The sequence below is a fragment of the Peromyscus californicus genome, unplaced genomic scaffold (assembly GCF_007827085.1).
Source record: "Peromyscus californicus insignis strain IS unplaced genomic scaffold, ASM782708v3 Scaffold_4__1_contigs__length_199733344, whole genome shotgun sequence".
Classification (NCBI taxonomy): domain Eukaryota; kingdom Metazoa; phylum Chordata; class Mammalia; order Rodentia; family Cricetidae; genus Peromyscus; species Peromyscus californicus.
Window position 1 is genome coordinate 154,417,036 of NW_026294562.1, and position 17,637 is coordinate 154,434,672.

The window sequence follows — 17,637 nt, forward strand, 5'->3', positions numbered from 1 at the left end:
AACTCATGCCATTTTTAATGATCCACTCACTGTTCAATCTTTATGCCATTGTAACTTATTTTATTATTTCTTTTTTTGTTCACTTCTTTTTTATTTATGATAATATCCTTATTGTGTCTTCAGGAATTTCATATCGTACACCCTAATTCACTCAATAATTTTGGGTCAGCTGCTTACCTCATACCACTCTATTTTAAGCTGTTAATGCCCTAAGATGGTTTCCTGGATTAAAAACTTGTGCTCCTAAGGAGTGATCAAGGCTCCAAGAATAAATGGCATGATCTTGGTGAACACAACTGAGTTTATTGGGTGATTTTCATCAAGGCCCTTGTGTGATATTAGTTTTTAAGGTCTTCTGGGGGCTTTCTCTGAGCCTGGATGTCTGCCTCAACATTCTCAGATGATTTTTCCTTTATGAAGGCCTCTGTCTAGAATAAGAAGTTATCCAGAAGGATCCTGTGATACAAAGCTTTCTATGTGGGTACTGTTCAGGCTAAACTACTGCAAGCACAGGAACAGCCCTCATTCTGAACCCTTGGCCAGTGAGGAAAATAAAAGCTGCCCTAGCTGTGGATACTACATGGAATCAGTCTAGACTTTCTGCATATAGGATACAGTGGTGTAGCTGGGTCTGTTTGAGGGGCTCCTGATCAGGATCTGTCCTGATGCATAAGCTGGTTTTCTGGATCTCATTGCCTATGGTCTGACATCTTGCTCACCCTTGAGGCAGGGGGAGTGGCTGGGTCTTGCCTCAGATGAACATACCAGGCTTTACAGTCCTCCCCATGAGAGAACTTACAATTATGGAGGAGGTGATGAGGGGTAGTATGGCCAAGGGGCGTTGGTGGACATGAGGGTGAGCAGGAGGAGGAATTAAAGTTAGATATGTGGTTGGTATGTAAAATGAATACGAAAGTTAAGAAAAGAAAGGCTGTCTTCTCTTCAAATGTCTCTGTAACTTTAGGGTTGAGAAATAGGAGCCTATTAAGTATGTCCTGTGTGGGGGAGTGGAGTGGAAAGAAAGCTCTGAATGATGCTACCTGCCCAGCTACCCTGCTTTCTTTTCCAGACTGTTTGCATCCATGTATAGATCTCAAAGTTCTTCTCAGGGTTTGGGATACTATTGCCAAATGGAGGTGCTCTCTAGATTCCTCTGCAGCACAGGCCACACTTTTCATGCCAGAGACCTGTGCCTTTGCATGTAGGTACAAGTCACAACCAGAACAATATTTAGTCCAAATTTTCAGCTACCCTTGAACTTAAGGTTCATTGCTCATTTGTTATAGTTCTTAACTCTCCTCTGTAACCCTGTAGAGAACAGGACACTGGTGACATAATAACAAACATGAACATGCTTGATGTCCCTCAAGGCTTCTCTGCCTTCTAGTTTTCCCATTTTAAAATGAAGATTCAGCCCTTCTAGCATAAGAAGTGTGACTGTTCCCACACAGATCTTCATAAGAAGCCACATTCATTATCCCATTTTCCCCATTTGGTAGACCCCTTACACTGTCTGAGGGCAGCTATGGCTTGTGCCAGCATCTTCCATATTCCTACAACTGAGGAGGAACCTCATCCCTGGAACAGAAAGAAAGTTAGTTTCAGAATTCTGTCTCTTCCTGACACAGCATAAGATGCTTAGCAACTGTACTGGGACCATCAACTGCCCCAACATCACTAGAGGCAGTGGTCTGCAGATAGACTGAATAGCACAAACTTTAAAAGAAGATTCAAGCACTTTAGGGATTAGATGAATTACTTAAACTCTGCAAGCCTGTTTCCCCCTCCTTATGAATCTGTGCCAGACATTCCCACATAGCCAGGTGGTCTTGACAGAAAGTATCATGTGTTCATACCTCGATTTACTTTGCAGGAACACCAGTGGAAATTTCTCAAACATTGATCCATTCATCCCAGCCTGGAACAAGACAATAACGAATGGAAGTTACTACATTGAAAGCTTACACTGTGTCACCATGTACAAAGTCATCAATATTCTTACTGTCATCATTGCCATGATTGGACTGGCAGGAAATGCCATAGTGCTGTGGCTTCTGGGCTTCCACATGGACAGGAATGGCCTTCTCTGTCTATGTCCTCAACCTGGCTGGGGCTGACTTCCTCTTCCTCTGCTTTCAGACTGTGTTCTCCCTGGAGCGTATACTTTCTTGGTTCCATAACACCTACTTGGATATTCTCATCTCTCTCATCAATGTATTAACCTTTACTTACCTTGTAGGTATGTGTATGATTGCAGCCATCAGTGTTGAGCACTGTCTGTCCATTTTGTGGCCCATCTGGTATCACTGCCAATGTCCAAGACACATGACATCTGTCCTGTGTGCACTGCTCTGGGCCTTCTCTCTACTGTTAAGCTTCCTTTTAGGGGATGGTTGTGGCTTACTACTTAGTGATTATGACCATTCTTTCTGTAGGACTTATAATTTTATCGCTGCTGCATTTATGACAGTATTATCTGTGGTTCCTTGTGGATGCAACCTGGCTCTATTGGTCAGGATCTTCTGTGGCTCACAGAGGATTCCTGTGACCAAGTTGTATGTGACCATTTCACTCACAGTGCTGGTTTTCTTACTCTTTGGTCTGCCCTTTGGTATCAATTGGTTCCTCTTAGAATGGATTGTGGAGTGGTATAGAGTTTTCCTTTGCAATGTTTATAAAATGACAGCTTTCCTGTCCTGTATTAACAGCTGTGCCAACCCCATCATTTACTTCCTTGTTGGTTCTATTAGACATCGCAGGTTTCAGAGGCAGACTCTGAAGATGCTTCTGCAGAGAGCCATGCAGGACACTCCTGAGGAAGAAGGTAAAAAGAGGGCTTCTTCAGGAAATCCTGGAGAGCAGGAAACAGTCTGGTGCAGCAGCTGAGTGTGTCTTTGATCAGACACAGTTTTTTAGAATTTCAACTTGGCCTTTATCTGTGTGGGCCATTTTCACAATCTTGTTCAACTGGTTGAGAGAATAGTCATTTTATAGAAACTGGTGAAATGGGGCTTGTTAAATAGAAACTGACTGCAGCTCCCTAAAGCTGCCTTATGTGGACCTCACTGTATACCCATGTGATGTAACCCTTGTAATCAAATCACTTGATGCCAGGACAGTTTCCACTATAGACAAAACCCTACCTACAAAGAAGGCCCAAGGCAGTGCAGGGAAGATCAGGACTTCTTTGGTCATTTAACATGATAAAGATTAAATGAATACTGTATTTAATAGAAATGTCCCTATTTTTTCAAGTTGTTTTCTAAATGTTAAGAGTAGTTAATTGAAATTCCTACAGTTCCAGTTTCCTTCAATAGCCTCACATTTTAGTATATATGTATGATTTTAAAGTGTTCCTTATATAAACTGCTTAGTAAATAAATATGCATCTTTAAGACTTTATATTCTAAATCTCCATTCACCCATTTGAGTTTTGAATTTCAAGTATCTGCCATCTTCAACATTGAAAGAATTAGGTCAGGCTTTATGCATCAACATCCAAGCACATTTGAAGGTGGAGAGAGACTGTCTCCAGTTTCCCCCTTTCCCAATGCCTTGGTTAGCACTCCATGGTCATGTCTTCCCTCTTCTTCCCTTGTCTTTGCCCTGACTCTCTCTCTCTCTGTGACTGTCTAACCCCTCATGAAAAAATTTCCAGTGAGTGTCATTGAACTTATTTCCTGTTGAATTGAATTTCTGTCATATTTACATTATTCCCAGGAGTACAGAGCATCCATAACTTGAATTATGAGTGTTTCCATTTCCTTTTTTAAATGAGTCATGAGTATTGATGCTTGATAGGACTGTTTCATTGTTTCCTTCCCTTGGCAGTTTGTATAGTATTTTCTGGAACCATGGAAGCCATACCACAGGAGAGAGGTCAGCTCAAGCTCATATCATCTGAGTCCTTTGTCCTAAATGTGAGGTGTCTTCAGCAATAGTGGCCTACCCTCAACCACTAGGAATTGAGCAATGGTTACATATACAATTTATATTTGGGGGGGGTCACAGGAAGTACCCTGACCAATCATTCAAAAGGAGGTTTCTCATGCCTGGAACTGGTTCTGTGGGAATTATTGTCAACCCAAACAGCTTAACTTCCTTTAAGATGTGTCTAAAAATATATGTGTGTACATATATATATATATATATATATATATATATATATATAATGTATATATAGTTTGTATGCATTCATGTGTGTATACGTATTTATGTATATGAATATATATACATACACATACACATATATATTCATGTATGTGTATGATTTCAAGGAAATATAAAATTATACAATTCCTTAAGGCCTTAACAACCTTCCTGTTTTTTGTCCCTTGTCCCTCCTCTTCCTTCTGTATTGACCTTCCACCCTCTACCGCAGTCAGATCCCCTACCCATTTTTCCAATTCCAACTTCATATCATCTCTATCCTACTATTCCCTCTCAAGCCCCTCAACATATGGTCTCTTTGTACTTCTCTGGTTTGTGGTTATTCTGTGTTGTATATGCACATCTGAGAATTTGGAACTAGGAACTACTTATAAGAAAGACTTGTGGTATTTGTCTTTATGGACAGGACTCCACTTGCTAAAGAATTGAGATGAACAAGTGGTAAGTGAGTCTTCATTAAACTAAAATACTTCTAAACAACCAAAGAAGCAATCAGCCATGTAAAAAAGAAATCCACAGAATGGGAGAGACTCTTTGCCAGTTATACACCAGATGGAGGATTAATATTCAGAATATACAAAGAATTTCAAATATGAAGAGTGCAAAAATCAAATTACCATCTGAAAAATGGACTGGGACCTAAACACAGAGTTCTCAAGAGAATAAATAAAAATTGCTGATGAAATCTTGAAATATCTTTATCATCCTAAGCAATGAAAATAATGCAAACTAAAACAACTTTGACATTTCACGTCACCTCAAGCAGCACATTTCAAATCAACAGCAACAACAACAAAAAATAGGACAAAAAATGTTATCTAGCTTGTGGAGAAAGCAGACCTCTTCCTCGTTCATTCTTGTAGAAATGTGAACTCGTGTAGTCACTCTGGAAAACAGGATGGAGAATCTTCAAAAGACTAAAAATGTATCTACCATATGACCTAGCTATACTACTCACAGGCATATGACTGAATATCCTAGTCCACAGATACTTGTTCACCAGTGTTCATTGACGCCTTCTTCACAGAAGCCAGGAAATGGAAACAACACAAATGACTTTCACTGGATGTATGGATAATGAAAATGTGCTACATATACACAACGGAATAGTAAACAGCCTTTTATGTGGATAAAAGGCTGAACCTAGAAAATGTTACTTCGAGTAAGGTAACATATTCTATAAAATAATACTTTATTCTTAAATGTTACTGATTTGATCATTTAAAGTGTAATTAAGAAAAAGTTATATGCACAGATTAAACAAGTGCATAGTTCAATAAATTTGCTTGGATAAATATAACTACTTAACTCAAAACCCAATCAAAACACAAAACACTTCCTTGCCTCTGTGAGTTCCCTCTGTTCCTCCAGTCATAACTCTGCCTTGGAGGTCAGTACTGTCCATTTTGCAATTCAATGTAAAACCAAGAGTGCAAACTAAAAGACTATATTGTCATGTTGTGTGATAAAATAGTTATTAAAATTTAATGCACTAACATATAGAACTATTTACATACACATTTAAATATATATATATATTTTTTTTAATTAAAGTTTCCATTTCCTCCATATACCAAAAACTGCTTTAGGAAAAACTCCTGAATGCAATGTATTATTACTACATAGTGATCTTGTGTTGTTAATTATTTTTATTTCATCTTGTGTATTTGTTACATCATATTTTTCCATGTTTTCCCATTTTCTATTACCACAAAGTTTTAGTAACCACCATAATATTATGCAGTCTGCCTGTATATACTAACACTTTGAAATACATTCCATATGTAAATGAGGTTATGTAATAGTTTTCTCCTTATGTTGATCTTACTTCCAGTTGAGTTAAATGGTAACTCCATTTAAATTAAAACTCCATTAATATCTATTTGAGGAAATAGTGGGCATCCATGCAGCTTTTCATAAGGCCTATAGTGTTATACTTAACCTTCCCCAAATTCCATCTCTATCCTGCCCTCCTATTGAACTTGGGCTTCTGAAATAGTGTTGGAAATGTAAGTATTTTGTGACTCTTGAAGATAAATTACATGAATTTTACATTGTGAAATGTGCATGACACTTTGGGATACAGGTCACAATGTTAAGGTCTGAACATCAAGTTTCTGCTTTAAGTGTTTATTTCCAGCTAATGGTTCTATTTTGAGAGACTATACAAAGATTAGTTCCTAACTATTGGACATAACTCCATCCATATTGTAGCCAAGGATAAGAACTCCTCACTTAGGACAGTTGAGGAATGACATGCTGTGAGTATGTCACAATTTCATGATCCATTTATCTGTTCTTGCATGCCTGGGTCTCCCATGTACTGAATCCTGTAACTAATGCCCCAATAAACATATGACACTTTGTTTTCGTTAGTGGCAGACAGGCTTTTGTCAATTATCTTATTTTAATCTGATACATCTATATTTCATAGTCAGCATCTGGAAACAATATGAATTTATGGTGTCTTGCTCTCTTTTTCTGAAATTCAGTACTAAAGTCACTCTGTTTCAATTAGTATGTCACATGAAGAGAAGACAGATTATTGTGGCTTGTGGTTTGAGCATGTGATACATGATTTAATAGATCTATGAATCTATATAGAATGTAAAGGAGTGGGGATGGAAGAGGGGAAAAGCTCACAAGATGAAAGACAGAAAACAAAATGTGACAGGTAAAGGCCAGAAATGTGTGTGTGTGTGTGTACATCATATACAAATACATATACATATACATATACATATGCATATACATATACATATACATATACATATACATATACATATACATATACATGACAATTTTCAGGTCTATCACTGACAGAATTCATGGCAGGAACTCAAGCAAGAACTAAAATATTATGGGGGGGAAACAGCTTCTGGCTTCCCCACTTGGCCTCTCAGAGGCAATTATTTAGATACCTTCTTATAGAGCTCCAGACCACTAGCCAAGGGAATGGTGCCCCGGCCAGCGGGGTATCAACGGGGGCGACCCACCTGTGGGAGAGAATGAGAGGGACGGGGGAGACACGAAAGGACGACAGCAAGACAGTGTGTTCTGATCAAGCTGCAAATTTTATTCTCCTCAGCAAGGCTTATATAGTATGGGAGGGGGTGGGGAGGAGGGAAGGGGTGCACGACATGCCGCCTTATGTGCAGGTGAAGGGGGACGTGCAGGTGAGGGGCTACGTGCAAGTTGTGCAAGTCGTGAGGCTGCTAGGTGGTAAGGTCACTGGTCAGGGCCCATTGTTCTGTTGCTACGCTACCTGACCTGCCTGACCTGTTCTTTATCTTTGGGGGCATCCTGTTTAGGGTAGGGGCTTGTTCTCTGGCTTAGCTAGTACTTTTCCATGGTCCTTGTTTGGTCTCTGACAGAATGGCAATACTATAAATAGTCTGAGTCACCTACATCAATTAACAATTAAGATAGTCTCTCAGAGATATCTCCATAAGATAAACTGATAAAGTATTCAGTTGGGTCTTCTCAGAGAATCCTATTTTGAGTCAATTTGATAATTAGGAAATTCCACCATTTGTCAACTTGCTACACAAACATTTCACTTAAAGCCATATTTTTCTATTCCTTGTCTCTGAGCTCTCATTTTAATATCACCAGATAAAATACAGTCAAAATTTCAAAGTCCCATACTCTTGACATTTTTAAGCACTTAAATATGCAATGACTCTTTAAAAATCAAAAGTCTCTTAACACTGTCTTGCAAAATAACAAACAAAATTATGTCTTATTCCAAAATGGAAGAAGTGAAGAATAGCAAAATAAATGAAAAATCTAGCAGTGTAAATGCAAATCATGCAGCTCATTTTCAGCATCTGGGACTCACTCACTCTGTAGTTGTCTAGCCCCAAAAAGTTTATGCAGGCCCATTCAACAGCTCTGCTATACACAGCAAACACACTTTGTCTCACAGTCTCTGCCATTTACAGCAAACACAGTTTGTCACAGAGGCTCAGGCTGTCTCCACTCCACACCTGCCTTTGTCCTTGAAACCACCCCATGGCACATGTCATTTCTGATGTTCAAGGGAGCATAATGAAAGAGGGGTGTCTCAGTTAGGGTTTCTATTGTTGTAAAGATATGCCATGACTACAGCAACTCTTATGGAAAAAAAAGCATTTAATTGGAGCTGGCTTACAGATTAGAGGTTTAGTCTATTATCATCATGTAATGTGAAATGCAAGGAGACATGGTGCGGTGCTGTGGAAGGAGATGAGAGCTTTACATCTTGACCTGCAGGAAACAGGAAGTGAACTGTGTGTCCAACTCTGGGCATACCTTGAGTATGTAAGACCTCAATGACAACCTCCACAATGACACACTTCCTTCACCAAGGTCACAACTACTCCAACAAGGTCACAGCTCCTAATATTTCCACTCTTTATAGGCCAAGCATTCAAGAACATGAGTCTATGACGGCCATACCTATTCAAATCACAAAAAGGGGGGGTAGAAAAAACATAATATTAGGAAGTCTGCTGTGAAACTATCTTTCTTAGAAATGGTTAAATAAACAAGAACAAAACAATGGCAACATCAGTGGACATGCTATCACTGAGGGAGAAATATCAGAATTCGACCCCCAGACAAAGAATAATAGGCAATAATGTATTATGGGAGGGGGAGAATTAGCTTATCCAGGGTTAAGCCCAGAGTGGTTAGCCCTTGTTATAGTTGGGGTTTCTATTGCTGTGAAGAGACCACATGACCACAGCAACTCTCATAAAGAAAAACATTTAATTGGGGATGACTTACAGTTCAAAGTTAGAGATAATTTTCATCATGGCAGGAAGCATGGCCATATTCAGACAGACATGGTACTAGAGTAGGAGAGGAGAGTTCTACATCTGGATTGTCAGGCAGCAGGAAGAGAGTACAACACTGGGACTGGCTTGAGCTTCTGAAACCTCAAATTATGACCCCAGTAATATACTTCTTTCAACAAGACCACATCTATTCATAACAAGGCCACATCTCCTAATAGTGCCACTCCCTGTGATTCAAAAGGGACCATTTTCATTCAAACCACCACATTAGATTCCCTGGCCCCCATAGATTTGCAGCCATATCATAATGCAGGAATGCATTCAGGCTAACTTCAAAATCCCATAGTCAATCAGTCTGAAACATGTTTAAAAGTCCAAAGTTCAAATCTCTTCTGAAACTCATTCATTCTCTTAACTGTAATCCTTTGTAAATCAAAGTAAAAAAGATCATGTGCTTCCAATATATAATGGCATCTAATATACATTACTGTTCCAAAATGGAGGAAAGAGATAATAGTAAGGAAATCCTGTACCAAAACAAGACCAAAACCCAGCTGGACAAACTGCAAACAATGCAACTCCATGACTGATGTCAAAGAGCTCTTCAGATCTCCACCTACTTTCAGCTTTTTTTTCTTACTATAACACACATTTTTCCCTTGGGCAGGCGCCACTTCCTATTAGGAGCTTTCCTTGGCAGGTATCCCACAGCTCTGGCCTCCCTAACATCATTGTGTCTCCAAGCCAATCCAGAATTCACATTTACAAATTCATACAGTGGCCTCTCTAAGCCTCCATTCAGGGACATCCCTGGCACATGCTTCTTCCCTCAGCCATGGAAGTAGATTCCATAAACCCTTGGTTGCATCCTTGACTCTAAACCCAAATGCAAATGGTAAAAGATGCCAAGTTCTGCTGCTTGCTGGGGCTGGAACATGGTCCCCTTGTTCAAATTATATCTTCACCAGCTTTCTATTTTCAATGGGTTCCCTTGCTGCCAGAACTTGGCTGTTCTGAAAATGACTCTGGTGACCAGGCTGACCTTGAACTCAGAGATCCACCATTCTCTGGCTTCTGAGTTCTGGGATAGAAGTCTGCACCACCAGACCTGGCTCTAAACATTTCTTTAATTCCTTTTCATTTTTTTTAATTCCTTTTAACTTTTCTTTAATTCCTTTTCACAACATGGAAGCATACCTGGATGGGGTCATGCTCTGAGGTCACCACTCCCTTTAGTCCACTTAGCATCAGTAGGGTGATATTTTATTTGTATTAAAATGTTATTTGTATGTTAATAAATAAAGTTGCCCGGGGGTCAGAGCTATTAGCAAGCCATAGGAAAGCAGGGCAGTGGTGGCGTAAGCTTGTAATCCCAGCACTTGGTAGGCAGAGCTGGGTAAGTCTCTGTGTGTTCAGGGATGAAGCCATTATTGGATACACATGCCTTTAATCTCAATACCAATCATGGAAAACCTGGAGGCCTATACAGACAGGCCGTGAGGAGGCGGTCATGTGGTTGGGTTTACAACCAATGAGAAGGCAGGACAGGAACTCTATATAAAGACTTTAACACAGGGGTAGCTCTGGATCGGAGAGGTAGGACTACCGCAGGAGGAAGGGTAAGGTTTTAACTCTTAGCTCTGACCTCTTGGCTTTCTTCTTTGCATTGGTTCTATGTTTCTTATTTAATAAGAAGGTTGTTTACATCTACACATCAGACTTTTCTTTAATTAGTTTATACTTCCTGACACTTCTTTCCTCCTACAACCCAACATTTTATATTTTTCCTTGTTCATCTTATATCTTTTCATTATAGATATGCATAAAACTGGTGGACTCTAATAGTCACACAACACAGTAAATTATAGATTGATTGAAATGTCCACTGCTACACTAAGAGATTGTGGGGCGTTTACCCAACCACCCCCACAGTTCCCCAGAGTTTTCTTGAGTGCGAGCAGCAGGAAATATTAGATAGAAGGATTTATTGTGGAGAATATCTCGGAGATAAACAGATAGAAATAAAGGATAGCCTCAAGAGGGCCTGGAACCTATTCCAACAGGCCCTGACTGTCTCTGCCCCAGGGTTTTTATAGAGACGCCAAGGGGTGGAGCAAAAGACCTCCTCCCCCAGCACAGCCAAGTGCAGACCATCTCAGACACCTGCACTCAGGCCCGTGGCCCTAATCATCCTCTATGCGGACATGCTGGGTAAAGCCACGAGGAACCCGAGAACGGGCTCCCACAGGTCCCCCTTTCTTAATATATAAAAAAAAATAACTATTAATGGCTTACAGCAATCTCCATAGCTGTTACACCTCCCAGTATGGGAGTAGAGGATGATATAGATAGCATTTCTCTTTTGAATTAGGTCCAAGGTGACTACAGCAGTTTTAGCTGCCTCAAGCCCTTTCTAAACCAAAAACTCTTAAGGTGACTACAAACTTAAAGAATCCCTTAGCTTCATCATTACCATTAACAGGTTAACATAAATATTGCTATACATAGTCACAATTCTCTCAATCTTATAACTCAAAGCAAACTCTTAACAGAACCATTTGAATTAGCATATATGGTGCTAAATATAGTTAACAATTTTCTCTGTCTTACAACTTTAACTCAATCATTTGAATTTTCTTGCTAACAGAACATAGGAAAAACTTCAATGTATTCACATCAAACTTAAATATTTCCTTAACTCCACAAAACCAGGGTGCATTAATATCAATAGGGTAAATATAATTTCTGCAAACATAATTCAACTTCATAACTCCTCCTTTTCTTTATAATTTTTTAAGCAAAATCTCAAACCTAGTTAGAAGAACCCAAACTCATACAATTCCTACAAACCCATATTGAAAAGCAATCTTCTCAATCTAACCATTAACACTTTGAAAACTTAGCAAAACATCCAAAAGCAGTTTCTTAATAAAACTCTTTACACTTTAAAAGTAGTCTCTTAATATACCCCATTTGCATTTCTTACTAACAAAAACATGACATTAATCCACTCAAACAACTTTTGAAATTAGACTAAGAAATATTAACTCTCCCTTTTCTTTATAATTTAAGCAAAATCTCAAGCCTAATTAGAAAACCCAAACTTTCCCATTTAAACAGTTCCATTTGTAACACAAAACCAGTCCCAGAAAACAGTTTCTGGGTCATTACTGTAAGTAAACTCAAAATTATCCCATTGCAATGAAATCTATTGTTCAGTTCATTAAGTCCTAGAATTCAAATGATAAATTCTGGTACTAGCCTTCCAAATATGAAGAAATCCATAACCAAAATCTTTTTGTAGTTTTATCTCATTTTAAGTTCAAAAGGTTCAAACAAGAGATAAATTCTGGTATTAGGCTTTCACTTCAAAATATGAAGAGACGTTTTACAACCAAAACTTTTTGCAGTTAATTTTTGTTCAAACAAGCGTCTCTGAACTTATTCTCAAGCCAGAGACCTTTTTAGGTACAGTAGTATTCTAAACCGCACCGTTTTTGATGTTAGCTCAGGTTTTTCTGTGTTGCTTTGATTTTCCATGGATCTCAGCTGCGGATGCCTTGTGCTGGTTCCGTCATCCGCCATTCTTAACTTCTTAGCGGCTTCTGGAGCTTTTTTAAAATATTCAGACTGCCTACTTTGCAGTCTACTGCAACACTACCTTCTGTGTCTCAGGTTCTTTCAACCATATACATTAAGAATAGACTCACTCTTAACATTTTTTGCCTTGCAAAGCATTTAGACTCACATTCAACATTTACATTGTACAAACTCACATATAACGTATTAACATCTACTTATTTATACTCCTTAAGGAAACTATAGAACTACTTTAGCAAATATATTTCTTATTACTTATATATTTCTATTCATTCCATCTTATTTCTTATTTAAACTTACATTTACAGCTAGCATCTTTACTTCTTACAAGCTTATTACTACATATCTTAAGACTACCTTAGATACTTCTTGCAAGCTTATATTCTTAAAGGAACTCTATAGATCTATTTTACAAACTTATATAGGGCTACCATTAGCATATATTTAACTTCACAAACACCTAAAGATTACTTGACACAGAGATCTAACAAGAGAATTTTTACAAACTCACATATCTTATTTTCATCTTTTTCTACTTCTTACTCTTAATTATTATCACTATCTCTATTAGAAAGATTCTCTTAACTAGACAGGAAGTAGGTACATCATTTCTAAAGTTTAGAGTTTATAGTCAGCTTTGTTATAAAGTACTGGGATTTAATGAGTGTTGTTATAGAATTGTGACAGTTGTTGCTAGGGGACTGCAACCTTCCCAGGATGACGCCACACTCCAAAGTTGCCAGTTCTCTCAGACGTTCTGGACCAGCAGAGATGCACTGTCAGCGGTAAACGGTTTTTAACTAGAGGCTGTCCCTTCACCCAAATTCATAAAAGTTCCCCTAAGTACTTCAATTCAGACAAACGTTTCTATTACAGCAGTATTTTTGGTTTGTTCTACTGAAAGACTTCACTTCACACTGAGGGTGAAATTACCATATTTAGCTGCTGTAAAGCTCTTTGCCAAATACTGCACAACTATTAGGTGATATAAAGTATTTTTCTAAAGGAGCTAGTAAAGCCAAAAGTGGCACAGCTCTGAACTGTATTTAGTATTTTCACTTCATTAGCTTTAACTCCTGATATTATTAGCAACTGTAATACTTAGCATTGATTTTTTTTATAAGCAACTTTCAGGTGAAGCAACTATTTTTCGTAAGACAGCTAGATTTTCTGAAATTTGTTTCCCACCTGTAAAGCAGTCATTTCTTTTTGAATGCCTGTGTCCTTGTCTCCTTATTAGATTTGCAAAGGAATTACTCATTGCAGGCAGTTTGTTCCAAAGGCAAGGAACTTTAATTTCAACATAAGTTTCTTCATATCTAAGACAACATTCAGTGTATAAACTGCTTTCTCAAGGATTTTAAAGTGGCTTGTTTGCTTTTTGTCATCCAACTATCGTTAAAGACTTTGCACAGCTATTAGGGTAAATAAGGCATTTTACCAACGGAGTCCCAAACCGCGAAGCACCTAGTTCTGTATCCTTTCAATTTTTCATTGGAACTGACACTTAAACTCTTAGATGATTTTCCTCCTTATTCTTTTAAAAGCTGTATTTTAAGTTTACCATGAACGTATTTTCGAGCTGACAAAAGTGTTTCAAGGCAATGTCGCCATCTTTAGCGGAAAAACTACCTTTCCCAGAATGCATTTCCCTTATATCAGTCCATAATAGTATCAGTCCCTTATATCAGTTCTTTATATCATTTCCCTTATATCAGTCATTTCCCGTATTTTTTTGGGTCTGAGAGTCAACTGGTTCTCTTTTACCAAACTTGCTTACAAATTCTTGCCCGGGAGGTTTGAACAAAGTTTTTTGCTTTTGCAATGGGAGATTTGAACAAGCATTTTACATTTTCAGCTTTGGCACGTTGGGAGATTCCCATTCTCTCCTCAGCTGGCTTCAACAGGTGTCTCTCCTCATTAGCGCACACTGATAGCAACTTTTCTTGGGGTTTGTGTTTGTCTTAGCCAGTCAGTGAAAAACAAAAGCATTTACAACAGCTTTTCCATAGCTCCTTCAGAGAGATTTTCTCCCACTGATTTTATTCTCATTTTGCTTGTTCCTCCCTTCCCCAGATGCAGAGCTTCAGGTATCTGTCTGCGGCTCTGTTCCTCTGCTAGCTGCTTTTGGAGGTAGGGGCTTTTTTTCTCCCTCTGAATCTGCCTCAGATTCTAGCAGCTTTTTCAGGTCATATATTTTCTGGGGAGGATTATGTCCCTTCTGTTTCTTCAGAGTCTTTCCCAGACAGTTCCCAGTTTGGTCTCAGTTTGTCCCCTCTACCCCAGAAACAGTTTCCGACACTACAGTGGCGGCTTTCCCTGCTACTGAAGGTAGGGGCTTTTTGTCCGTTTCTGTTTTCAGGGTCTGTGTGGTTTGTGTACAGACTGAAAATCTAACAAGAGAGGTTTTTGCCATTTCTAAACTCTCATTAGGACAGGTGTTTTGCCTCATCAGGCCTTCACCTGGCCCAGTCCCCCAGTGGGTTGCTTTTGCTTGTCTGGGTGCTCAAGGACAGAGCTTATGCCAGAGGCAGTCACCCCTTAGGGCTACACTCCCTCATCTCACAGGAGTCAGTTGAAACAAAGCTTTTCTCAAAGAGATGCTTTCTCCGACAGAAAAGAAAGCTTTACTCCTGGATAGTTCTGTTCTGCCCTGGCTGGGCTCTTTCCCCAGACAGCGTTCTGACTCAGCAGCACAACTGCTTCAGACAGTTCAGCTTTACTGTTTTCCCAGAAAGGTCCTTACTCTGATAGGAAAGCTTTTCTCAGATGTCTTTTTGCAGTTGTGGACCTATCAACCCCGGGACTTGTAGGAAAGTGGACAACTGTGCTGTTCCCACCGGCTTTAGTTTTTGTTCATTAGCAGTTTTCCCCTGGGTCCTGCACCTTCCTGCCTCAGCTCTGTGCTCCAGGAAGTTTGCAACTGCAGGAACCCTAGTATCCCCGAAATGCACCCCAACTCAGAGATGCTGGCCAGTCACCTCTGGGTTTTTGGTCAGAAGCGGGGATACAATGCTAACAGTTTGCATTGCTTCAGGGGATCTTTGCATTAGGATGATTAGGAGCACCTTGTCATAGCTCACTCAGAAACAAAGCACTTGATGCCTCAGCTTGGCTGCAACTGAAAAGTTTGGCTTTTTTGCTTTTCTCAGGTAGTTTCCTGCCCTTTTGGGCTCTCTGTAGCTCTTTACCCACACTCTCCCAAGCGTTTCCCTCAGGGTACTCTGACCCACTGTCTTTTACCAGCTTGAAGAGACAGCTTAGAAGAGAGGTTTTTAGGAACTTGTCCGTGCCTCCTGCATTGCAGGGAGGATTTTTAAAGCTTGAAAGAACTTGGAGGTTTTGCTGTCTTAAGAGGTTTGTTGTTTTCCCTTAGAGCTAATCACAGGTAGTCCCCATACTAATATCTTCAGGTGATTCTAATTTTTGTCCTTCTGAGAAAGTTAAAGGCTTTAGTTTTTGAGAGCTTTTAGTTTAAGATTAAGGCTTTTTAGAGAGATTTTTTCCCCCAAGTTTTCCAAGAAAAGCTTTTAGTTTAAAAGATTTTTTCCCCCAAGAGAAAGACCAACTTTTCCCAAAACTTCCCAACTTTAAACTTTTTGGCTTTTTACACCATTTTTGCCTCAGGGAGAAATCACGTTCTCCTGCCACTTGGACTTATCATTTCAGCTGTCCCCAGGTCAAAAGCTTCCATAGGAAACTTTTTCTTCCCCATAAGCTCAGAGAAGAGCTTTTTTACTACCCGTAAAGCCCAAAGAAAGTTTTCCCAGTTTGCATTCAGAGCCCCCAAAGTTAGAAAATTGTAGAGTTTTTCCTGTCTAGTTGCCTTATTTTTTCTACACAATCTTACACTTCTAAGTTTTTCCTACACTATATTACTACCCTATGCCTTATACTTATTTTTTCACAGATAGAAATTGAAAAAGCGATACAAGATAGAAAATTTTGACAGAAGAGAATGTCGCTGCAGCATTGGACATCCTTCCAGTCCGCTTTCTTTTTCTCTCGAGGATAAAACCCCTGCCTCTCAATATATATAAAAAATATATATTTTCCATAACACCGGCATGCCTTATCCACTGGCAGGGCTGACTCAGCACTTTCGCCAAAAACTCTGTAATAAAACTATTATTTTCCTTTATCTTTAGTCCCTATTACTTTGTCTTTAGTCCCTGTTCATTTGTCTTTAGTCCCCCCTTTTTTAGTCCCCCCTTTTTTTCTTTAGTCCCTTTTTTTCTTTTTTCTTTAGTCCCTGTTCATGGCGCCATTCTGTGGGGCGTTTACCCAACCACCCCCACAGTTCCCCAGAGTTTTCTTGAGTGTGAGCAGCAGGAAATATTAGATAGAAGGATTTATTGTGGAGAATATCTCGGAGATAAACAGATAGAAATAAAGGATAGCCTCAAGAGGGCCTGGAACCTATTCCAACAGGCCCTGACTGTCTCTGCCCCAGGGTTTTTATAGAGATGCCAAGGGATGGAGCAAAAGACCTCCTCCCCCAGCACAGCCAATTGCAGACCATCTCAGACACCTGCACTCAGGCCCATGGCCCTAATCATCCTCTATGCGGACATGCTGGGTAAAGCCATGAGGAACTCGAGAATGGGCTCCCACAGAGATCATGGATGCCAGCCTAGACTAATATACCCAGCAAAATTTCAATCATCATAGACGGAATAAGCAAGACAGTCCAAGACAAAGCGAGATTTAAACAATACTTATCCACCAACCCAGTCCTACAGAAAGCACTAGAAGGAAAATTCCAAACTAAGAAAGTCAGATACATCATCGAAAACACAGGCAATAGATAATGCCACAGCAGTAAGCCCCAAAGAAGAGAAGTACACACATTACTACCAAAAAATAACAGAAATGAACAATCACTGGTCATTCATATCCCTTAATATCAATGGACTTAATTCACCTATAAAAAGACACAGGCTAGCAGAATGGATGTGAAAACAGGCCCCATTTTTCTGCTGCATACAAGAAACACACCTCAAATTCAAACATAGACACTACCTAAGAATAAAAGGCTAGAAAAAGTCATTCCAATGAAATGGTCTTAAGAAGCAAGCAGGTGTAG

At 39.3% G+C, this 17,637-nt stretch overlaps 1 protein-coding gene across 1 annotated transcript; it reads left to right on the plus strand.

Moving 5' to 3' along the window:
• The first annotated feature begins 1,844 nt into the window (after positions 1 to 1,844).
• Positions 1,845 to 2,886, plus strand: LOC128124005 (mas-related G-protein coupled receptor member B4-like). Its single transcript, XM_052760239.1, is given in 2 exon segments — positions 1,845 to 2,078; positions 2,080 to 2,886. Coding segments are annotated over 2 exon segments (1,041 nt in total).
• Positions 2,887 to 17,637: the final 14,751 nt, after the last annotated feature.